The sequence below is a fragment of the Pseudopipra pipra genome, unplaced genomic scaffold, assembly GCF_036250125.1.
Source record: "Pseudopipra pipra isolate bDixPip1 unplaced genomic scaffold, bDixPip1.hap1 HAP1_SCAFFOLD_583, whole genome shotgun sequence".
In the NCBI taxonomy this organism is placed as follows: Eukaryota; Metazoa; Chordata; class Aves; order Passeriformes; family Pipridae; genus Pseudopipra; species Pseudopipra pipra.
This window is the reverse complement of record NW_026991071.1, coordinates 1-23815: the sequence shown is the minus strand read 5'-3', so window position 1 is coordinate 23815 and position 23815 is coordinate 1. Positions and strand designations below refer to the sequence as shown.

The window sequence follows — 23815 nt, the reverse complement described above, 5'->3', positions numbered from 1 at the left end:
TGAGTGTAAGGGGTGTGTAAGGGTTAAATAACACCCTAGAGGAGCTCAGGGGTGTGCAAAGGTGTGTGAGGGGTGTGTGAGGGGTGTGTGAGGGTTAAATAACACCCCAGGGGGGTGTAAGGGGTGTGTAAGGGTTAAATAACACCCTAGAGGAGCTCAGGGGTGTGCAAAGGTGTGTGAGGGGGGTGTGAGGGGTGTGCAAGGCCTACATAACACCCTAGAGGAGCTCAGGGGTGTGTAAGGGGTGTGCAAAGGGTGTGTAAGGTCCATAAAATGCCCTGGGAGCCTCGGGGGTGTGCAAGGGGTGTGTAAGGTCCATAAAATGCCCTGGGAGCCTCGGGGGTGTGCAAGGGGTGTGTAAGGGGTGTGCAAGGTCCATAAAACGCCCCGTGGGCCACAGGGGTGTGCAAGGGGTCTGCAAAGGGTGTGTGAGGGGTGTGTAAGGGCTAAATAACACCCTAGAGGAGCTGAGGGGTGTGCAAGGGGTGTGTAAGGGTTAAATAACACCCCTGGGGGGCTCAGGGGCGTGAAAAGGGTGTGTAAAGGTTGTGCAAGGGCTACAAAACACCCTAGAGAAGCTCAGGGGTGTGCAAGGGGTGTGCAAGGGGTGTGTAAGGGCTAAATAACACCCCCGGGGGGGTCAGGGGTGTGCAAGGGGTGTGCAAAGGGTGTGTAAGTCCTACATAACACCCCAGGGGACACAGGGTGTGCAAAGGGTGTGTAAGGGCTAAATAACACCCGGGGGGGCACAGGGGTGTGTAAGGGGTGTGTAAGAGGTGTGCAATAGGTGTGCAAAGGGTGTGTAAGGGCTAAATAACACCCGGGGCGGCTCAGGGGTGTGCAAGGGGGATGAAATGGGTGTGCAAGGGGTGTGCAAGGCCTGTATAACACCCTGGGGGCACAGGGGTGTGTAAGAGGTGTGCAAAGGCTGTGTAAGGGGTGTGCAAGGCCTATATAACACCCTGGGGGCACAGGGTGTGCAAAGGGTGTGTAAGGGGTGTGCAAGGTCCATAAAACACCCCCGGGGCCACAGGGGTGTGTAAGGGGTGTGTGAGGGGTGTGTAAGGGGTGTGCAAGGGTTAAATAACACCCCAGGGGGGCTCAGGGGTGTGCAAGGGGTGTGTAAGGCCTACATAACACCCTGGGGGGCTCGAGGGTGTGCAAGGGGTGTGAGATGGGTATGGAAGGGCTGTGTAAGGGCTGTGACACACCCCGGGGGGCAGAGGGGGGTGCAGAGGGGTGTGACACACCCCGGGGGGGCAGAGGGGGGTGCAGAGGGGTGTGACACACCCCGGGGGGGCAGAGGGGGGTGCGAGGGCTGTGACACACCCTGGGGGTGCAGAGGGGTGTGACACACCCCGGGGGTGCAGAGGGGGGTGCAGAGGGGTGTGACACACCCTGGGGGTGCTCAGGGGGATGCAGAGGGGTGTGACACACCCTGGGGGTGCAGAGGGGGATGCAGAGGGCTGTGACACAACCCGGGGGGGCAGAGGGGTGTGCGAGGGCTGTGACACACCCCGGGGGTGCAGAGGGGTGTGCGAGGGCTGTGACACACCCCGGGGGTGCAGAGGGGTGTGACACACCCTGGGGGTGCTCAGGGGGGTGCGAGGGCTGTGACACACCCCGGGGGGGCAGAGGGGGGTGCAGAGGGGTGTGACACACCCCGGGGGTGCAGAGGGGGGTGCAGAGGGCTGTGACACACCCCGGGGGGGCAGAGGGGGATGCAGAGGGGTGTGACACACCCTGGGGGTGCTCAGGGGGGTGGGAGGGCTGTGACACACCCTGGGGGTGCAGAGGGGGGTGCAGAGGGGTGTGACACACCCCGGGGGTGCAGAGGGGGGTGCAGAGGGGTGTGACACACCCCGGGGGTGCTCAGGGGTGTGCGAGGGGTGTGACACACCCTGGGGGTGCAGAGGGGTGTGCGAGGGGTGTGACACACCCTGGGGGTGCAGAGGGGGGTGCGAGGGGGTGTGACACACCCTGGGGGTGCAGAGGGCTGTGACACACCCCGGGGGGGCAGAGGGGTGTGCGAGGGGTGTGACACACCCTGGGGGTGCAGAGGGGGGTGCAGAGGGGTGTGACACACCCTGGGGGTGCAGAGGGGGGTGCAAGGGGTGTGACACACCCTGGGGGTGCAGAGAGGGGTGCAGAGGGGTGTGACACACCCCGGGGGTGCTCAGGGGGGTGCAGAGGGCTGTGACACACCCCGGGGGTGCTCAGGGGTGTGCGAGGGGTGTGACACACCCCGGGGGTGCTCAGGGGTGTGCGAGGGCTGTGACACACCCCGGGGGTGCAGAGGGGTGTGCAGAGGGGTGTGACACACCCTGGGGGTGCAGAGGGGTGTGCGAGGGGTGTGACACACCCCGGGGGTGCAGAGGGGGGTGCAGAGGGGTGTGACACACCCTGGGGGTGCAGATGGGTGTGCGAGGGGTGTGACACACCCCGGGGGTGCAGAGGGGTGTGCAGAGGGGTGTGACACACCCTGGGGGTGCAGATGGGTGTGCGAGGGGTGTGACACACCCCGGGGGTGTAGAGGGGTGTGACACACCCCGGGGGTGCAGAGGGGTGTGCAGAGGGGTGTGACACACCCCGGGGGTGCAGAGGGGTGTGCAGAGGGGTGTGACACACCCCGGGGGTGCAGAGGGGTGTGCAGAGGGGTGTGACACACCCTGGGGGTGCAGAGGGGTGTGCGAGGGGTGTGACACACCCCGGGGGTGCTCAGGGGTGTGCGAGGGGTGTGACACACCCTGGGGGTGCTCAGGGGTGTGCGAGGGGTGTGACACACCCCGGGGGTGCTCAGGAGTGTGCGAGGGCTGTGCCAGACTTGAACAACCCCCCAGGGGGGCAGGTGCTTGTGCAGGGGGACACCCGTGTGTGTGTGATGATTGTGCAAAGGGTGTGCGAGGGCTGTGCAACCCCCCCGGGGGGCAGAGGGGTGTGCAAGGGTTATACAAAGGCCAGAGGGCAGAGTGTGCACACCTGTGCACACCTGAGCACACCCGAGCACACCTGAGCACACCTGAGCACACCTGTACACACCTGAGCACACCTGAGCACACCTGAGCACACCTGAGCACACCTGTACACACCTGAGCACACCTGAGCACACCTGTACACACCTGAGCACACCTGAGCACACCTGAGCACACCTGTACACACCTGAGCACACCTGAGCACACCTGTACACACCTGAGCACACCCAATACACACCTGAGCACACCCGAGCACACCCAAGCACACCTGAGCACACCTGAGCACACCCATACACACCTGAGCACACCTGAGCACACCCATACACACCTGAGCACACCTGAGCACACCCCACACACCTGTACACACCTGAGCACACCTGAACACACCCACACACACCTGAGCACACCCGAACACACCTGAGCACACCCACACACACCTGAGCACACCTGTACACACCTGAGCACACCCCACACACCTGAGCACACCTGAGCACACCCGAACACACCCACACACACCTGAGCACACCTGAGCACACCCATACACACCTGAGCACACCCGAACACACCCACACACACCTGAGCACACCTGAGCACACCTGTACACAGCTGTACACACCTGAGCACACCTGAGCACACCCACACACACCTGAGCACACCTGAGCACACCTGTGCACATCTGTACACACCTGAGCACACCTGAGCGCACCCACACACACCTGAACACACCTGAGCACACCTGAGCACACCCCCACACACCTGAGCACACCTGAGCACACCTGTGCACATCTGTACACACCTGAGCACACCTGCACACACCTGTACACACCTGAGCACACCCGAACACACCTGAACACACCTGAGCACACCCCACACACCTGTACACACCTGAGCACACCTGAGCACACCCCACACACCTGTACACACCTGAGCACACCTGAGCACACCTGTACACACCTGAGCACACCTGAGCACACCTGTACGCACCTGAGCACACCCGAGTGCACCTGAGCACACCCATACACACCTGAGCACACCTGAGCACACCCGAGTGCACCTGAGCACACCCACACACACCCGAGCACACCCATACACACCTGAGCACACCCATACACACCTGAGCACACCTGAAGACATGTGAGCACATCTGTACACACCTGAGCACACCCATACACACCTGAGCACACCTGTGCACCCCCACACACACCTGAGCACACCTGAGCACACCTGAGCACACCCAAGCACACCTGTGCACAGCCATACACACCTGTGCACACCTGAGCACACCCGTGCACATCTGTACACACCTGTGCACACCTGAGCACACCTGAGCACACCCGGACACACCCGGGCACACCTGAGCACACCTGAGCACACCTGAGCACACCCGCACACACCTGAGCACACCTGAGCACACCCGGACACACCCGTGCACACCTGAGCACACCCGGACACACCTGAGCACTCCCATACACATCTGTACACACCTGAGCACACCTGAACACACCCGAGCACACCTGAGCACACCTGAGCACACCCATACACACCCGAGCACACCCATCCACACCTGAGCACACCTGAGCACACCTGAGCACACCCGGACACACCTGAGCACACCCATACACACCTGAGCACACCCACATACACCTGAGCACACCTGAGCACACCCAAGCACACCTGAGCACACCTGAGCACACCTGAGCACACCCATACACACCTGAGCACACCTGAGCACACCCACACACACCTGAGCACACCTGAGCACACCTGAGCACACCCATACACACCTGAGCACACCTGAGCACACCTGAGCACACCCATACACACCTGAGCACACCTGAGCACACCTGAGCACACCCACACACACCTGAGCACACCTGAGCACACCTGAGCACACCTGAGCACACCCGGACACACCTGAGCACACCTGAGCACACCTGAGCACACCCACACAGACCTGAGCACACCTGAGCACACCTGAGCACACCTGTACACACCTGAGCACAGCCATACACACCTGAGCACACCTGTACACACCTGAGCACACCCGTACACACCTGAGCACACCTGGATTTTGGGGATCCCAGGGGTCTGGGATTTTGGGGAGACTCAGGATTTTGAGGGGTTTCAGGAGTTGGAATTGGGGAGACTCAGGAATTTTGGGTGTCCCGAATGTCTGGGATCGGGAGATCCTGGATTTTGGGGGGTCCTGAGCGTCTTGGATTTGGGGGAGACTCAGGAATTTTGGAGATCTCAGGAGTCTGGATTTTGGGGGGTCCAGGTGTGTGGGATTGGGGGTCCCAGGAGTCTGGGATCAGGGAGACCCAGGAATTTGGGGATCCCAGGGGTCTGGGATTGGGGGATCCCAGATTTTGGGGGTCCCAGGAGTCTGGGATCAGGGGACCCAGAATTTTGGGGGTCTCAGGAGTCTGGAATCAGAGAGACCCTGGATTTTGGGGTCTTGAGTGTCTGGGATTTGGGGGAGACTCAGGAATTTTGGGGTTCCAGGAGTCTGGGATCGGGGGACCCAAGAGTTTTGGGGTCCTGAGTGTCTGGGATTTGGGAGACCCTGGATTTTGGGGGTCCCAGGTGTGTGTGATTTGGGGCCTCGGGGGTGTGAGATGGGGGGATCCAGAATTTTTGGGGTTCAAGTGACCCTGTTTTGGGGTTTGGGTGGCCCTGGTTTGGGGTTTGGGATCCAGGTGACCCTTTTTTGGGGTCCAGGTGACCCTGTTTTGGGGGTTGGGATTTGGGGTCCAGGTGACCCTGTTTTGGGGGTTCCCTGCCCCCCTTTGGGGTTCCTTGGCCCCATTTGGGGTTCCCTGCCCCCTGTGCCCCCCAGGTCTGATCCGGGTGCCCTCCCCTTTGGCCTGACCTGTTGGGAGCTGGCATGTGAGGGGTACCCTGGAGTTGGGGGTTACACCCCATTTTGGGGTCACAGGGATCCCTTTGGGGGTTCCCTGAGCCCATCTGGGGTTCCCTGACCCCTGTGCCCCCCTGTGCCCCCCAGGTCTGATCCGGGTGCCCTCCCCTTTGGCCTGGCCCGTCAGGAGTTGGTGTGCGAGGGGTACCCTGGGGCTGAGGATTACACCCCAATTTTGGGGGTTGTACCCCAATTTTGGGGGTTCCCTGACCCCTGTACCCCCAGGTCTGATCCGGGTGCCCTCCTGTTCGGGCTGGCCTGTCGGGAGCTGGTGTGTGAGGGGTACCCTGGGGCTGGGAGTTGTACCCCATTTTGGGGTCACAGGGATCCCTTTCGGGGTTCCCTGACCCCATTGGGGGTTCCCTGCCCCCTGTGCCCCCTGGTCTGATATTGGGGTGCCCTCCCCTTTGGCCTGGCCCATCGGGATTGGCGTGCGAGGGGTACCCTGGGGCTGGGGGTTACACTCCAATTCTGGGGGTTCTACCCCAGTTTTGGGGGTTCTCTGACCCCATTTGGGGTTCCCTGACCCCATTGGGGGTTCCCTGCCCCCTGTGCCCCCCAGGTCTGATCCGGGGCGCCCTGCCCTTCGGGCTGGCTCGTCGGGAGCTGGCATGTGAGGGGTACCCTGGGGTTGGGGGTTACACCCCAATTCTGGGGGTTCCCTGACCCCATTTGGGGTTCCCTGACCCCATCGGGGGTTCCCTGCCCCCTGTGCCCCCCAGGTCTGATCCGGGGTGCCCTGCCCTTCGGGCTGGCCCGTCGGGAGCTGGCGTGTGAGGGGTACCCTGGAGCTGGGGGTTACACCCCAATTCTGGGGGTTCCCTGACCCCATTTGGGTTTCCCTGACCCCTGTGCCCCCTGTGCCCCCCTGTGCCCCCCAGGTCTGATCCGGGGTGCCCTGCCCTTCGGGCTGGCCCGTCGGGAGCTGGCGTGTGAGGGGTACCCGCTGGAGCTGCGCTGCCCCGGCAGCGACGTCGTCCTCGTGGCCGACGCCAACTACGGCCGCACCGACGACAAGATCTGCGACGCCGACCCCGGGCAGATGGCGAACGTGCAGTGCTACCTGCCCCAGGCACACCCCATCATGGCACAGAGGTGACACGGGGACACCGGGGGGCATTGGGGGCATTGGGGACATTGGGGACATTGGGGACGTTGGGGACATTGGGGACGTTGGGGACGTTGGGGACATTGGGGACATTGGGGACATTGGGGACATTGGGGACATTGGGGACGTTGGGGACATTGGGGACGTTGGGGACATTGGGGACATTGGGGACATTGGGGACATTGGGGACATTGGGGACGTTGGGGACATTGGGGACATTGGGGACATTGGGGACGTTGGGGACATTGGGGACATTGGGGACATTGGGGACATTGGGGACGTTGGGGACACTGGGGACATTGGGGACGTTGGGGACATTGGGGGGACATTGGGGATATTGGGGACATTGGGGACATTGGGGGGACATTGGGGGACATTGAGGATATTGGGACATTGGGGACATTGGGGACATTGGGGGACATTGGGGGACATTGAGGATATTGGGGACATTGGGGACATTGGGGACGTTGGGGGATATTGGGGACATTGGGGGGACATTGGGGACGTTGGGGACACTGGGGACAGGGGGACACTGGGGAGGTGCAGGAGATCAGGGACATGGGGGGCCTTGGGGACGTGGGGCCAGTGTGGGGCCAGTGTGGGGCCAGGGGAGAGGAGGGCCATGGAGGCATGTCGGGGACACGGGGACAGGCAGGAGATTGTCCCTGTGTCCCCCTGTCCCCATGTCCTCTTTGTCCCCACTGTCCCTGTGTCCCCCATGTCCCACACGCTCTCCTCCCATCCCAGCGTCCCCCCCATGGCCCCATGTCCCCCTGCTGTCCCTGTGTCCCCTCATGTCCCTGCTGCCCCCGTGTGTCCCCATGTCCCCCTCATGTCCCTGTGTTCCCACATCCCTGATCCCCATCCTCTGCTGTCCCTCCTCCCCCTGTCCCCCCCCGTCCCCTGCTGTCCCCCTTGTCCCCTTCTGTCCCCCCCTGTCCCTGCTGTGTCTCCTGTCCCCTGCTGTGTCCCCATCCCCTGCTGTCCCCGTCCCTGCTGTGTCCCCTGTCCCTGCTGTCCCCCCTGTCCCCTGCTGTGTCCCCCTGTCCCCTACTGTCCCCCCTGTCCCCTGCTGTGTCCCCCCGTCCCCTGCTGTCCCTGCTGTGACCCCCGTCCCCTACTGTCCCCCCTGTCCCCTGCTGTGACCCCCCATCCCCTGCTGTCCCCCCCTGTCCCCTGCTGTCCCCCTGTCCCTGCTGTCCCCTGTCCCTGCTGTCCCCCTGTCCCTGCTGTGTCCCCTGTCCCCTGCTGTGTCCCCTGTCCCCTGCTGTCCCTCCCTGCTGTCCCCTGTCCCTGCTGTCCCCCTGTCCCTGCTGTCCCCCTGTCCCCTGCTGTGTCCCCCCATCCCCTGCTGTCCCCCTGTCCCTGCTGTCCCCCCTGTCCCTGCTGTCCCCCTGTCCCTGCTGTCCCCCCTGTCCCTGCTGTCCCCCTGTCCCTGCTGTGTCCCCTTGTCCCCTGCTGTCCCCCCTGTCCCTGCTGTCCCCCTGTCCCTGCTGTCCCCCTGTCCCTGTCCCTGACCGGGGTGTCCCCTCAGGTGCAACAACCGCACCCAGTGTGTGGTGGTGGCCGGATCCGACGCCTTCCCCGACCCCTGTCCCGGCACCTACAAGTACCTGGAGGTGCAGTACGACTGCGTGCCCTACAGTGAGTGCTGACTGACCCCACAGACCCCATAGCCCTGCCCCACAGCACCCACAGAGACCCCACGGCCCCCACAGCCCTGCCCTAGAGCACCCCCAGCCCCATAACCCCTGTCCCAGCACCCCCAGCCCCATAACCCCTGTCCCCGGCACCTACAAGTCCCTGGAGGTGCAGTAGGACCGTGTGCCCTACAGTGAGTGCTGACTGACCCCAGAACCCTGACCCAGAGCCCCATAACCCCATAGCCCTGCCCCACAGCACCCACAGAGCACACCACAGCCCCCACAGCCCTGCCCTAGAGCACCCCCAGCCCCATAACCCCTGTCCCAGCACCCACAAGTCCCTGGAGGTGCAGTAGGACCGTGTGCCCTACAGTGAGTGCTGACTGACCCCAGAACCCTGATCCAGAACCCCACAGACCCCACAGCCCTGCCCCATAACCTCACAGCCCCCACAGCCCTGCCCTAGAGCCCCCACAGCCCCATAACCCCTGTCCCAGCACCCACAAGTCCCTGGGGGTGCAGTAGGACTGTGTGCCCGACAGGGAGTGCCGACCCACAGCCCCTGACCCACAGACCCCATAGCCCTGCCCCACAGCCCCCACAGCACCCACAGAGACCCCACAGCCCCCACAGCCCCATCACCCCTCTCTCAGCACCCTCAAGTCCCTGGAGGTGCAGTAGGACCGTGTGCCCTACAGGGAGTGCTGCCCTATAACCCTGCCCCATAACCCTGCCCTATAGCACCCACAGCACCCACAGCACCCATGGGGACCCCATAGAACCAAGAGCACCCACAGCACCCACAAGGACCCCATGGGGACCCCACAGCACCCAGAGAGACCCCACAGCACCCAGAGAGACCCCACAGAACCCACAGGGACCCCACAGGGACCCCACAGCACCCATAGAGACTCCACAGACCCCAGAGCACCCCTGGGGACCCCTTAGGGATCCCAAAGCACCCACAGTGTCCCCAGCCCCAGAGCACCAAGGGGGACCCCGTGGGGACCCCGGAGCACCCACAGTAACCCACAGGGACCCCACAGAACCCACAGAGACCCCACGGGACCCCAAAGCACCCGTGAGGACCCCATAGGGATCCCAAAGCACCCACAGTGTCCCCAAGGGGGACCCCGTGGGGACCCCAGAGCACCCCCAGCACCCCCAGGGACCCCACAGAACCCACAGAGACCCCACGGGACCCCAAAGCACCCGTGGGGACCCCATAGAACTGAGAGCACCCACAGCATGAAGGGGGACCCTGTGGGGACCCCCCAGCACCCCCAGCACCCAGAGAGACCCCACAGAGACCCCCCAGCACTCACAGGGACCCCCCCAGGGACCCCCCCAGCCCCCTCCCCCTCCCCAGGGACCCCCCACTCCCGGGGGGCCCCCCCTGGACACCCTGGGTGGGGGGAGGGGGGAGGGGAGGGGGCTAGGCACCGAGGGGGGGAGGGGCAGAGCCCCGGGGCATTGTGGGGGGGGGGTCGGGGGGGGGTCAGTCCAGCCCTGGGAGCCCCCCCGGGGGGTCCCCCCCGTGTCTTTGTCCCCCCCCAAAGCCGAGACCCCCCCGAGTGCGACCCCCGAGACCCCCCCGGGGGGGGGAGGGGAGGGGTCACCCCGTCTCTCCCCAGGCGCCGTCGCGGGACCCCCCAAAAAAAACCCCCAAAAAACCCCAAAACTCGCAAAAAAACCCCAAAACCCCCCAAAACTCCCCCAAAACCCCCCTTTGCTTTGCAGCCGCCGCCGGAGCCGCCGGACGGAACGGGGGGGGAGGGGAGAGGGGGAGACCCCCGGGGACGGCACCGGCACACGGGGGGGACACGCCAGGGACACGCCAGGACATGTTGAATTATCCCTGAACATACTAAGGACACGCCAAGGACACGCCAGGACATGTTAAATTATCCCTGAACATGCTAAGGACACGCCAAGGACACGCCAGGACACACTAAACATGCACTGACATGGGAAACACACGCCTGGGCTGGGTCAGACACGCTAAGGACACACTAAAGACATGCTAAACATGCCTCTGACATGGGAAATACACACCTGGGCTGGGTCAGGCTCAGCAGAACACGCCAAGCACACGCTAAACACACCCCTGGAGTGTGTGGAACAGCCCTGGCCACGCCAAGCACACCCCGTACATGCCAAGCACACGCCAAGGGCCCAGGAGCACATGCGTGTTGGCCCCTGTGCTGCACACATGGAGCACACGCTGAGGACACGGGAAGCAGGGGATGCACACGCCAATTCCCATGCCAAGCATAGGCTCACAATAGCACGCCAAGCACACGCTAAGAACATGGCAAGCACACACACCCAGAACATGCCAAGCGCATGCTAAGGACACACTGAGAGTGCAACCAAGAACACGCTCTCAGCCAGCAGGAAACATGCCAAGCACACGCCAAACACACGCCAGGAACACGCCAGGCACACGCTCACAATGGAAGAACAGGCCAGGCACACACTGAGAACATGCCAAACACATGCTAAGAACGTGCTGAGCACATGCCAAGTGCTCACACAAAGAGCATTCTAAGGACATGCTAAGAACATGTCAAAGATGCACTCTCACATGTGCTGAGAACACGCCAAAAACACATTAAGCACGTGGCAAGTACACACTAAGAACATGCCAGGCACACACCAAGAACACGCCAGGCACACACAAGAACACACTGTCTCAGTTGAAGGAGTCAGGAGTTCCCTGGGAAAGGGAACAGTCGGATCCTGTCCTGGGAAAGGGAACAGTCGGATCCTCCCCTGGGAAAGGGAACAGTCGGACCCTGTCCTGGGAAAGGGAACAGTCGGACCCTCCCCTGGGAAAGGGAACAGTCGGACCCTGTCCTGGGAAAGGGAACAGTCTGATCCTCTCCCGGGAAAGGGAACAGTCTGATCCTCTCCCGGGAAAGGGAACAGTCGGATCCTCCCCTGGGAAAGGGAACAGTCGGACCCTGTCCTGGGAAAGGGAACAGTCGGATCCTCCCCCGGGAAAGGGAACAGTCGGATCCTCCCCCGGGAAAGGGAACAGTCGGATCCTCCCCTGGGAAAGGGAACAGTCGGATCCTGTCCTGGAAAAGGGAACAGTCGGATCCTCCCCTGGGAAAGGGAACAGTCGGACCCTCCCCTGGGAAAGGGAACAGTCGGATCCTGTCCCGGGAAAGGGAACAGTCGGATCCTCTCCCGGGAAAGGGAACAGTCGGATCCTGTCCTGGAAAAGGGAACAGTCGGACCCTGTCCTGGGAAAGGGAACAGTCGGATCCTGTCCTGGGAAAGGGAACAGTCGGATCCTCCCCTGGGAAAGGGAACAGTCGGATCCTGTCCCGGGAAAGGGAACAGTCGGACCCTCCCCTGGGAAAGGGAACAGTCGGACCCTCCCCTGGGAAAGGGAACAGTCGGATCCTGTCCTGGGAAAGGGAACAGTCGGATCCTGTCCTGGGAAAGGGAACAGTCGGACCCTCCCCTGGGAAAGGGAACAGTCGGACCCTCCCCTGCCCTCCGGTGTGATTCCAACCTGGTGATGGATCCCAACCGGGAACTCCCGCCGGGGCCGGGACAAATCCAACCCCGCTGGGGCCGGGACAAATCCAACCCCGCCGGGGCCGGGACAAATCCAACCCCGCTGGGGCCGGGACAAATCCAACCCCGCTGGGGCCGGGACAAATCCAACCCCGCTGGGGCCGGGACAAATCCAACCCCGCTGGGGCCGGGACAAATCCAACCCCGCTGGGGCCGGGACAAATCCAACCCCGCTGGGGCCGGGACTGCCCTTGGTCTGCTGGGACTCCACAAACCCTCCGATGGAGCCCGAGCAGAGCCCGCCCGGGACAGGGCAGAGCCGGGACAGGGCAGAGCCGGGACAGGGCAGAGCCGGGCTGGGACAGAGCCGGGACAGAGCAGAGCTGGGACAGGGCAGAGCTGGGACAGAGCAGAGCCGGGCTGGGACAGGGCAGAACCGGGACAGGGCAGAGCCGGGACAGGGCAGAGCTGGGACAGGGCAGAGCCGGGACAGAGCAGAGCTGGGACAGAGCAGAGCTGGGACAGGGCAGAGCTGGGACAGGGCAGAGCTGGGACAGAGCAGAGCTGGGACAGAGCAGAGCTGGGACAGAGCAGAGCAGAGCCGGGACAGGGCAGAGCTGGGACAGAGCAGAGCCGGGACAGGGCAGAGCCGGGACAGAGCAGAGCCGGGACAGAGCAGAGCTGGGACAGGGCAGAGCCGGGACAGAGCAGAGCCGGGACAGAGCAGAGCTGGGACAGGGCAGAGCTGGGACAGAGCAGAGCTGGGACAGAGCAGAGCTGGGACAGAGCAGAGCAGAGCCGGGACAGGGCAGAGCCGGGACAGGGCAGAGCTGGGACAGAGCAGAGCAGAGCCGGGACAGGGCAGAGCTGGGACAGAGCAGAGCCGGGACAGGGCAGAGCCGGGACAGGGCAGAGCCGGGACAGAACAGAGCTGGGACAGGGCAGAGCCGGGACAGGGCAGAGCTGGGACAGAGCAGAGCCGGGACAGAGCAGAGCCGGGACAGGGCAGAGCTGGGACAGAGCAGAGCCGGGACAGAGCAGAGCCGGGACAGGGCAGAGCTGGGACAGAGCAGAGCCGGGACAGGGCAGAGCCGGACTGGGACAGAGCCGGGACAGAGCAGAGCCGGGACAGGGCAGATCCCGCCCAGAGCGAGGCCGGAGCAGCAAAACGGCCCCCGGAGCTTTTCCGAGCCAGGAAAGCGGGAAGACTCGTCCCCCCTCCCGTTGGGTTTTGGCGGAGCCACGAGCCGGGAGCGGGGCTGTGCCCGTCCCTGTGCACAGCTCGGCACACGCCAAGCACACGCCAAGAACACGCCAAGAACACACACATCGAGCACACACCAAGAACACACTAAGCACACACTAAGAACGTGCCAAGCATACACACACCAAGAACATGGCGAACACACACCAAGAACATGCCAAGCACATACCAAGCTCACACCAAGCTCATACCAAGCACATGCTAAGAACACACCAAGCACACACCAAGTGCACACTAAGAACATGCCAAGAACACACCAAGCACACACCAAGTGCACACTAAGAACATGCCAAGAACACACCAAGCACACACGAAGCACATACTAAGAACACACCAAGCTCACACCAAGCACACATTAAGAACACACCAAGGACACACTAAGAACACATCAAGCACACACCAAGCTCATACCAAGCACACACCAAGAACATACCAAGCACACACCAAGCACACACTAAAAACATATGAGGCACACACCAAGCACACATTTAAGAACATGCCAACCACACGCTAAGAGCACGTCAAGCTCACACGAAGCACACACACATCAAGCACACAAGAACACACGAAGCACACACGAAGCACACACTAAGAACACAGGAAGCACACACTAAGAACACACGAAGGTCCCACCCCGTTCCCGTCCCTGCCGGTGCCGGGGGTGGGGGAGGGGCGGTTCGGGGGGTGGGGGCGGGGGGCGGGAGTGGGGGAGGGGCGCCCGTTTCCTTTGCAGGTGGAGCCGCGGAGGGGCCGAGACCCCCCGGAGACCCCCCCGGGACCCCCCGAGAGGGGCCGGGACCCCCCGGGACCCCCCGGGACCCCCCGAGAGGGGCCGGGACCCCCCGGGACCCCCCCCCGGGGCCGAGCCCCTCCCCCCGCCCCTCCCCCCGCCGTCTCTCTCCCTCCAGGGCTGGGGGGGGGGGGGGGGGGAGGGACCGAGGGGGGAGGGGCCCAAAAACCCCCCCCCGAGGGGTCCCAGGAGCGTGTGGGGGAGGGGAAGCCCCGCGGCCCCCGCGGCCGCCTGTCCGTCTGTCCGTCCGTCCGTCCGTCCATCGCCTCCGCCCGTCCGTCCGTCCGCCCGTCTGTCCGTCCGCCCGTCCGTCACCTCCATCCATCCCCCCTCTGTCCGTCTGTGTGTCCGTCCCCCTCGTCTGTCCGTCTGTCCATCTTCCCCATCTTCCCCATCTGTCTGTGTGTCCGTCAGCTCTGTCTGTCCGTCGTATCCATCCCTCCACCCCCCTCTGTCCGTCCGTCCGTCCCGTCCGTCTCCGTCCATCCCTCCCATCCAGCCCCTTCCCGTCCCTCTGTCCCTCCTTTTCCCCGTCCGTCCGTCCGTCCGTCTGTCCCTCCGTGTCCCCGTCTGTCCCTCCCCCCGTCCGTGTGTCCCTCCCTCCCCACCCGCCCTCTCCACTTGTCCGTCTGTCTGTCCGTCCATCCCCACCCCACCCCCGTCCCTCTGTCCGTCCTCCCACCCATCCCCGTGTCCGTCTGTCCTTCCCTCCCTCCGCCCTTCCCACTGTCCGTCTGTCGGGTCTTTCCCTTGCCCAGTCCCTCTGTCCGTCCATCCGTCCATCCGTCCTCTCCACCCACCTCCCGCGGGCTCCGTGTGTCCGTGTGTCCGTCCCCATCCCCGTGTCCGTCTGTCCCTCACCTCCACCCTTCCCTCCATCCCCGTGTCCGTCCCTTTCCCCTCCCTCTGTCCGTCTGTCTGTCACCTCCACCCACCCCCCTCCCTCTGTCCCTCTGTCCGTCCGTCTGTCCAGGATTCCGCCATCCTGATGCCCTGGGGGGTCCCTCTGTCCGTCCGTCCCTTCGCTGTTCCCCCATCTCCGTCCCCCCCATCCCCGTCCATGTGTCCCTGTCTGTGTGTCCATCTGTCCATTCCCATCCCTGTCCGTGTGTCCATCCGTGTCCATCTGTCCATTCCCATCCCTGTCCGTGTGTCCATCTGTCCATCCCTGTCCGTGTGTCCATCCGTGTCCATCTGTCCATTCCCATCCCTGTCCGTGTGTCCGTGTGTCCATCCCATGTCTGTGTGTCCACTCCCATCCACGTCCATCTGTCCACGTGTCCATCTGTCCATCCCCATCCATGTCCGTGTGTCCATCTGTCCATCTCCCCATCCCTGTCCATGTGTCCCTGTGTCCATCTCTGTCTCTGTGTCCGTCTGTCCATCCCCGTCCCTGTCCGTGTGTCCCTGTCCGTGTGTCCATCTGTGTCCTCATGTCTGTGTGTCCATCTCCCATCCCTGTCCGTGTGTCCATCTGTCCATCCCTGTCCGTGTGTCCATCTCTGTGTGTCCCTGTCCATGTGTCCATCCCTGTCCATGTGTCCGTGTATCCATCCCTGTCCATGTGTCCGTGTATCCATCCCTGTCCATGTGTCCATCTCTGTGTGTCCCTGTCCATGTGTCCGTCCCTGTCCGTGTGTCCGTGTATCCATCCCTGTCCATGTGTCCATCTCTGTGTGTCCCTGTCCATGTGTCCATCCCTGTCCGTGTGTCCGTGTATCCATCCCTGTCCATGTGTCCGTGTATCCATCCCTGTCCATGTGTCCATCTCTGTGTGTCCCTGTCCATGTGTCCGTCCCTGTCCGTGTGTCCGTGTATCCATCCCTGTCCATGTGTCCATCTCTGTGTGTCCCTGTCCATGTGTCCATCCCTTGTCCGTGTGTCCATCTGTCCATCCCTGTCCATGTGTCCGTGTGTCCATCCCCATCCATGTCCATCTGTCCCTGTGTCCATCCGTCCATCCCTGTCCATCTGTCCATCTCCCTGTCCCTGTCCGTGTGTCCATCCCTGTCCATCTGTCCGTGTGTCCATCTGTCCGTCCCGTCAACGTGTCCATCCCTGTCCCCCTGTCCGTGTGTCCATCTGTCCATGTGTCCATCCCTGTCCATCTATCCGTGTGTCCATCCCATCCATGTGTCCATCCCTGTCCGTATGTCCCCCTGTCCCTGTGTCCATCTGTCCCCCTGTCCGTGTGTCCATCCCTGTCCGTGTGTCCATCCCTGTCTGTGTGTCCATCCCTGTCCCCCTGTCCATGTGTCCATCCCGTCCATGTGTCCATCCCTGTCCATCTGTCCATGTGTCCATCTGTCCGTGTGTCCATCCCTGTCCGTGTGTCCATCCCTGTCTGTGTGTCCATCCCTGTCCCCCTGTCCGTGTGTCCATCCCTGTCCATCTGTCCATCTGTCCCCTTGTCCATGTGTCCTCCCCTCCCCGGGGGTCGCAGGGTCTCCGGGGGGTCTCGGGGGGGGCCGGAGCCGTTTAATCTCTTTTCTCTTTGTCTCCTCTCTCGCCTCCCCCCCCCTCCCCTCCCCCCCCGCCGCCCGTGTGTCCCCTCCCCCCCCTGCACCCCCGACCCCCCCGACCCCCCCAACCCCCCCCGGACCCCCCAACCCCCCCCAAACCCGCCCCTCCCCCCCGCTCTCTCCCGCCTTTTCTTCCGGTGCTAAAAAGTAGAAGTGGAACAAAAAGGTAACACGACCCTTCGCTCCGGCCCCCCCACCCCCTGACCCCCCCCGACACCCACAACCCCCCCCGACCCCCCCCGGACACCCACAACCCCCCCAATCCCCCCCGGACACCCACAACCCCCCCAATCCCCCCCGGACACCCCCAACCCCCCCAACCCCCTCCCAGACACCCACAACCCCCCCCGACCCCCCCCGGACACCCACAACCCCCCCGACCCCCCCCCGGACACCCACAACCCCCCCCGACCCCCCCCGGACACCCCCAACCCCCCCCGACCCCCCGGACACCCACAACCCCCCCTGACCCCCCCCGGACACCCACAACCCCCCCCGACCCCCCCCCGGACACCCACAACCCCCCCCGGGCACCCACAACCCCCCCCGACCCCCCGGACACCCTCACACCCCCCCAACCCCCTCCCAGACACCCCCAACCCCCCCGACCCCCCGGACACCCACAACCCCCCTCGACCCCCCCCGGACACCCACAATCCCCCCCGACCCCCCCCGGACACCCTCAAACCCCCCCAACCCCCCCCGGACACCCCCAACCCCCTCCCAGATGCCCACAACCCCCCATAACCCCCCCGGACACCCTCAACCTCCCTCGACCCCCTCAGACACCCCCAACCCGCCCTGACACCCCCAACCCCCCCGAACCCCCCCCCCCCACCCCCCTGGACACCCCCAACCCCCCTCGAGCCCCTCAAACCCCCCTGACCACCCCCAAAACCCCCAACTCATCTTGACCCCCCCCAGACCCCCTCAGAGCTCCCCAACCCCCCCTGAGGCTCCCTGCACACCCCCAGCCCCCCCCTTCCCCCCCCGACCCTCCCAGACACCTTAAAACCCTCCTGACCCCCCCCCGACACCCCAACCCTTCCCAGACACCCCCAAAACCCTCCTCGACTTCCCTGGACGCTCCCAACCCACCCTCAGACCCCCCCAATCCTCCCCGACCTCCCCAGACCCCCCTAAATCCCTCCTGACCCCTCCGAGACCCCAACCCCCCCCCCAACTGCCCCCCAGAATTCCCCAAATCCCCCCCAAACCCCCGGACTCCCAAACCGTCCCGACCACCCCCGAAACCCCAAAACCCCTCTGACCCCCCCCGACCCCCTCGACCCCCCCAGACACCTCCAAACCCTTCTGACCCCCCCCGAACTCCTCAAATCCCTCCCGACCCCCCCAGACATCCCAAACCCCCACAACCCCCCCAGACACCCCAAAAACCCCCCTGACCCCCCCAAACTCCCCCGACCCCCCAAACTCCCCCACTCTTCTTCCTGCACCCCAAAATCCCCCCCAAAATCCTGAGCCCCCCATCCCCCTGAAGTGACCCCAAATTCTGACCCCCCCGCCCGATCCTGCCCCCCAAACCCTCCCTTTTCACCCCAAATCCTGTGACCCCCCCAATGCCCCTCCCCACCCCAAATCCTGACCCCAAATCCTCCCTTTTCACCCCAAATCCTGCCCCCCTTTCCTGTCCCTCCAATCCCCCCCCACCCCAAATCCTGCCCCTCCCCCTTCTCCCGCCCCCCAAACCTTCCCCGCGCCCCCTCCCAAGCCCCCCATCCCCCAAACCCCTCTGACCCCTCCCCCCGCACCCCAAATTCCCCCCTCCCCCCCCGCCCCTCAAATTCCTCCAGCCCCTCCCCCGACCCTTCCCCCCTATTCCCAAACCCCCCATCCCCCCCAAACCCTCTCCCCCTCCCCCCCAACCCCCCATCCCCCCCAAATCATCCCCACCCCCTCCCCCCCTGCCCCCAACCCTCCTAAATCCCCCAAATCCCCCCAAACCTCCCCAACCCCCCTAAAACCTCCCCCCTCAGCCCCCCATTCCCACCAACCCCCCAAATCCCCCCCAAATCCCCCCAAACCCTCTCCCCCCTCCCCCATCCCCCCCAACCCCCCCGTTTTTCCTCCTCCCCCTCCCCCCCCCTCGTTTCGCCCCTCCCCCCCCTTCAGGTCCCCCCCGAGCGCGGGGGGGGAGGGGTCAATAACCTCCCCCTCCCCCCACCTTAATTAGCCCTCATTAGCTCGGAGGGGCCCCCCCGACACCCCTCCCCCCACAGCGTCCCCTCGGGGGTCCCCGGGACCCCCAAAATCCCCCCCTCGACCCCTGAGACCCCCCCAAAATCAGGGACCCCCCCGAGACCCCCCCGGGGGTCTCAACGTCCCCTCGAGGGACCCCCAAAATCAGGGACACCCCCCCAAACCCGGGGACACCCCCGAGACTCCCCCGGGGGTCCCAACCCCCCCCTTGGGGCCCCCCGAGTTTGGGGGGGGGATGGGCGGGGCCTGGAGGGGGTGACCCCTCCCCCCTCCCCCCCAAAGTGAGGCCGTGAATGGGGGAGGGGCCATTTTTGGGGTCCCCCCCACCCCTCCCCCCCCCCGGCTGGGGAGACCCCCCAGAGCCCCCCCAAAAATTCCCCCCCCCTAAAATACCCCCCCTGGCCCAGGGGCAGCTCGGGGGGGGCTGGAGGTCAGTTTGGGGGCAGCTGGGGTCAGTTCAGGGTCATTTGGGGTCACTCAGGGGTCAATCTGGGTCAGTTGGGGTCAGTTCGAGTCACTCAGGGGTCAGTTGGGGTCAGTGTGGGGTCAGTTGGGGTCACTCAGGACTGTTATGGGTCAGCTGGGGTCAGTTGTGGGTCAGTTTGGGGTCAATTGGGGGTCAGTGTGGGGTCAGTTGGGGTCACTCAGGACTCAGTTATGGGTCAGCTGGGGTCAGTTGTGGGTCAGTTTGGGGTCAGTTTGGGTCAGTTGGAGCCACGAAGGGGTCGGTTGGGGTCAGTGTGAGGTCAGTGTGGGGTCAGTTGGGGTGAGTTTGGGGTCATTCAGGGGTCAATTGGGGTCAATGTGGGGTCATTTGGGGTCACTTGCGGGTCAGCTGAGGTCACTCTGGGGTCAGTTGTGGGTCAGTTGTGGTCAGTGTGAGGTCAGTTGGGGTCAGTTGGGGTCACTCAGAGGTCACTCTGGGGTCAGTTGGGGTAAGTTGTGGTCACTCTGGGGTCACTCCGGGGTCACTCCGGGGTCAGCTGGGGTCAGTTGGGGTCACTCCGGGGTCAGTTGGGGTCACTCCGGGGTCACTCCGGGGTCAGTTGGGGTCACTCCGGGGGCTCTTTGGGGTCCCTCGGGGGTCGCAGCCAGGGCGTCGCCCCCCCCCCCCCCGTGTCCGTCCGTCCGTCCGTCTGCGGGGGGGGGGGGAGGGAGGGGCGGGGGCGTGGCGGGGGCGTGGCCGGCAGCGGGGGGGCGGGGCCTGCGCAGGCGCGGGCGGGGCCGGGGGGCGGGGCCGGCGGCTTCTTCCCACAGGTGCCCGGAGCGGGGGGGGGTCGGGGGGGCCCCTAACGTGTCTCTCTCCTCCTCCTCCTCCCGCAGGGCCCAACCCGAGCCCCCCCGGACCGCGGGGCCCCCCCGAGCCTGTGAGTCTCCCCTCCCCCCCTCCCCGCCCCGACCCTCCCCCCGAACCCCAAAAACGGGAACCCCCCGAACCCCCCCCCGAAAATAAACCCCTCCCCCACCCACCCAACCCCCCCCCGGGGGCAGCAGCGGGGGCGCCGAGAACGGCGGGGGGGGCACAGCTGGATCCCAGGGAACAGCTGGATCCGGGGGCACAGCTGGATCCGGGGGCACAGCTGGATCCGAGGGAACAGCTGGATCCGAGGGAACAGCTGGATCCGAGGGAACAGCTGGATCCCAGGGAACAGCTGGATCCGGGGGCACAGCTGGATCCTCGAGCACAGCTGGATCCGGGGGCACAGCTGGATCCGGGGGCACAGCTGGATCCGGGGGCACAGCTGGATCCGGGGGCACAGCTGGATCCGAGGGAACAGCTGGATCCTCGAGCACAGCTGGATCCGGGGGCACAGCTGGATCTGAGGGAACAGCTGGATCCCAGGGGCACAGCTGGATCCCGGGGCACAGCTGGGAGTGCACAGCTGGATCCCCAGGCACAGCTGGATCCAGGGGCACAGCTGGATCCTCGAGCACAGCTGGATCCGGGGACGCAGCTGGATTCTGGGCTCAGCTGGGAGTGCACAGCTGGATCCGGGGGCACAGCTGGGAATGCACAGCTGGATCCTGGGGAACAGCTGGATCCTGGGGAACAGCTGGATCCTGGGGCACAGCTGGATCCCGGGGCACAGCTGGATCCCGGGGCACAGCTGGATTCTGGGGCACAGCTGGGAGTGCATAGCTGGATCCACACAGTTGGATCCCGGGGTACAGCTGGGGATGCACAGCTGGATCATTGGACACAGCTGGATCCTGGTGCTCATTGGGATCGCTGTGCACAGCTGGGGCTGCACAGCTGGGGGCTTGGACCCCCCTGGATGCCTGGCACAGCTGGATCCCTGTGCACAGCTGGATCCTCCTGAACCCCTGGGTCCTCCTGCACAGCTGGATCCCTGTGCACAGCTGGATCCTCCTGCACAGCTGGATCCTCTTGCACAGCTGGCCCCTGGTGCCCCCCCAGCTGTGCCCCCCCGGCACACGCAGCCCCCGCGCCCCCCTCCCCCACTGGGCACACGCGTGTGCGACGGGACAGCCATGGGACAGCACGGGGGGGAGAGACACAGAACACACGTGTGAGAGAGACACGGTAACGTGTGTGAGAGACACGGAACACACGTGTGAGAGAGACACGGTAACGTGTGTGAGAGACACGGAACACACGTGTGACAGACACGGCAACATGTGTGTAAGAGACATGGAACACACATGTGAGAGAGACATGGAAACACACGTGTGAGAGAGACATGGTAACATGTGTGAGAGACACAGAACACACGTGTGTGAGACATGGAACACACGTGTGTGAGACACGGCAACACACGTGTGAGACATGGTAACATGTGTGAGAGACATGGAACACACGTGTGAGAGACACGGCAACACACGTGTGAGAGACATGGTAACGTGTGTGAGAGACACAGTAACGTGTATGACACATGTGAGACAGGGTAACACGTGTGTGAGACGTGGCAGAACACGTGTGTGAGCAACACAGCAACACACGTGTGATAGAGTCACGGCCACACGTGTGTGAGGGCACACCTGTGAGGGCACACACACCTCAAACACACGTGAACACACGTGTGGGGTCTCTGCACACGTGAGAACATCATTGCACACACGTGACCATCACACACCAGGGGGACACGTGACCAGGGGGACACGTGACTGGGGGAACACGTGACGGGGGGACGCGCAACCACACGCGTGTGCTCACCACGGACACGAGGGAACACGTGTGTGCAAAGGGCCTGGCACATGTGTGTGCAAACACACACACGTGTGCACCCCGGAACTGTGTGTGTGTGAGCACACGTGTGCACGTGGGGATGGACACGCACATGTGTGTAACCGGGCTCCGTGTGCATGTGGAGGGGGGGAACACACCACACACACGTGTGAACACGCCAAACACGTGTGAACACACCAAGAACACATGTGGACACCGCCACACACACGTGTGTGAACGCACCAAACACGTGTGAACATACTACACACGTGTGAACACACCAAATACATACGTGTGTGAGCACACACAGCCACACGTGTGAAAAAACATGTGTGAACACATAAAACACATGTGAACACACCACACACGTGTGAACACACCAAAGACCATGTGTGAACAAACACGTGTGAACACCCCAAACACACACATGTGTGAACAAACGTGTGAACACATAAAACACGTGAACACACCAAACGTGTAAACGCACCACACACATGTGAACATGCCAAGCACACGTGTGCACAGACACACATGTGTGAACCCCCACGTGCACGCCCACTGCCCCCCCGCACACGCGTGTGCTCCCCCCTCGCACACATGTGTGACACCCCCCCGCACACATGTGTACCCCCCCACATGTGTGTAACCCCTTGCACACATGTGTCCCCCCCTCACACACGTGTGTCCCCCCCTCACACACGTGTGTGACCCCTCACACGTGTGTCCCCCCCTCACACACGTGTGTCCCCCGGGGGGGGGGCCGGGCCAGGCTTTGGGGGGTGGGGGGTTGGGACGGGGGGGTGGTGACCCCACCCCGCGGGTCCCTTTTTGGGGGAGGGGAGGGGTGGGGGGGGTGCGGGGGGACCCCCAGAGTCCCCCCGGGGGGTCCCGGCCTGGCCCCGCCCCCTCTGGGGTTTGGGGGGGTCCCGTCCCGTCCCATCCCCCCCCCATTCCCCCCCCCGCCGCAGAGACCCCGCGGGGGGAGGGGGTGGTTTGGGGGGGGATTTGATTTGGGGGGAGGGGTCTCTGCTCCGGGGGGGTCCCCCCGTGCCCCTCCCCCGTGTCGTGCCCCTCCCCCCCCCGTGCCCCCCCCGTGCCCCCCTTCTCTCCCGCAGCTCTAACCCCCCCGTTTCTCTCCCCCAGCCTCTCTGCAGCCGCCGCCGGACTCCGGGACCACGCGCGACCCCCCCCCCCTTCCAGACCCCCCCCGCCCCCAAAACACGGGGGGTCCCCTCAACCCTCCCCCGAACCGGGGGGACCCCCCCAAACCATCCCCCCCCCCCCCGTGTCTCCGTCGCGCTCGATCGTCCCTGGCTGTGGGTCCGGGGGGGGTGGGAAGAGCCCCCCTATTTAGGGACCCCCCCGATTTAGGGACCCCCCGTTTGAGGCCCCCCCGTTTTAGGGCCCCACCCAGGCAGAGCTGCCCCCCCCAGGGTGCTGCCCCTCCCCCCAGGGTGCTGCCCCCCACCTCCCCCAGTAAAGGGGGTCCCGGGCACTGGGTTCGCTGGGGGGGGCTCGGCCCCCCCTTTTCCCGCTGCCGGGGGGGACAGTCGGGGTGTCCCCCCCCCTCATTTCCACCCCTCCCCCGTTCTGTCCCCTTTCCTTTGTCCCCTCCCCGTCAGGGACCCCCCCCTCCCCCTCCCCGTGTCCTCCTTCCA

At 64.4% G+C, this 23815-nt stretch overlaps 2 protein-coding genes across 2 annotated transcripts; both read left to right on the top strand.

The window, feature by feature from the left end:
* The first annotated feature begins 6739 nt into the window (after positions 1-6739).
* On the top strand, positions 6740-23528 carry LOC135408737 (actin nucleation-promoting factor WASL-like). The gene is made up of 5 exons (XM_064643741.1): positions 6740-6987; positions 8535-8644; positions 16899-16916; positions 20294-20337; positions 23301-23528. The coding sequence occupies exons 1-5, from the start codon at positions 6935-6937 to the stop codon at positions 23526-23528; spliced, it is 453 nt and encodes a 150-aa protein (XP_064499811.1). The 5' UTR covers positions 6740-6934.
* Positions 12456-16710, top strand: LOC135408738 (uncharacterized). Its single transcript, XM_064643742.1, has 3 exons — positions 12456-12503; positions 14065-15240; positions 16672-16710. Exons 1-3 carry the CDS (start codon positions 12456-12458, stop codon positions 16708-16710), a joined length of 1263 nt encoding a protein of 420 aa, XP_064499812.1.
* Positions 23529-23815: the final 287 nt, after the last annotated feature.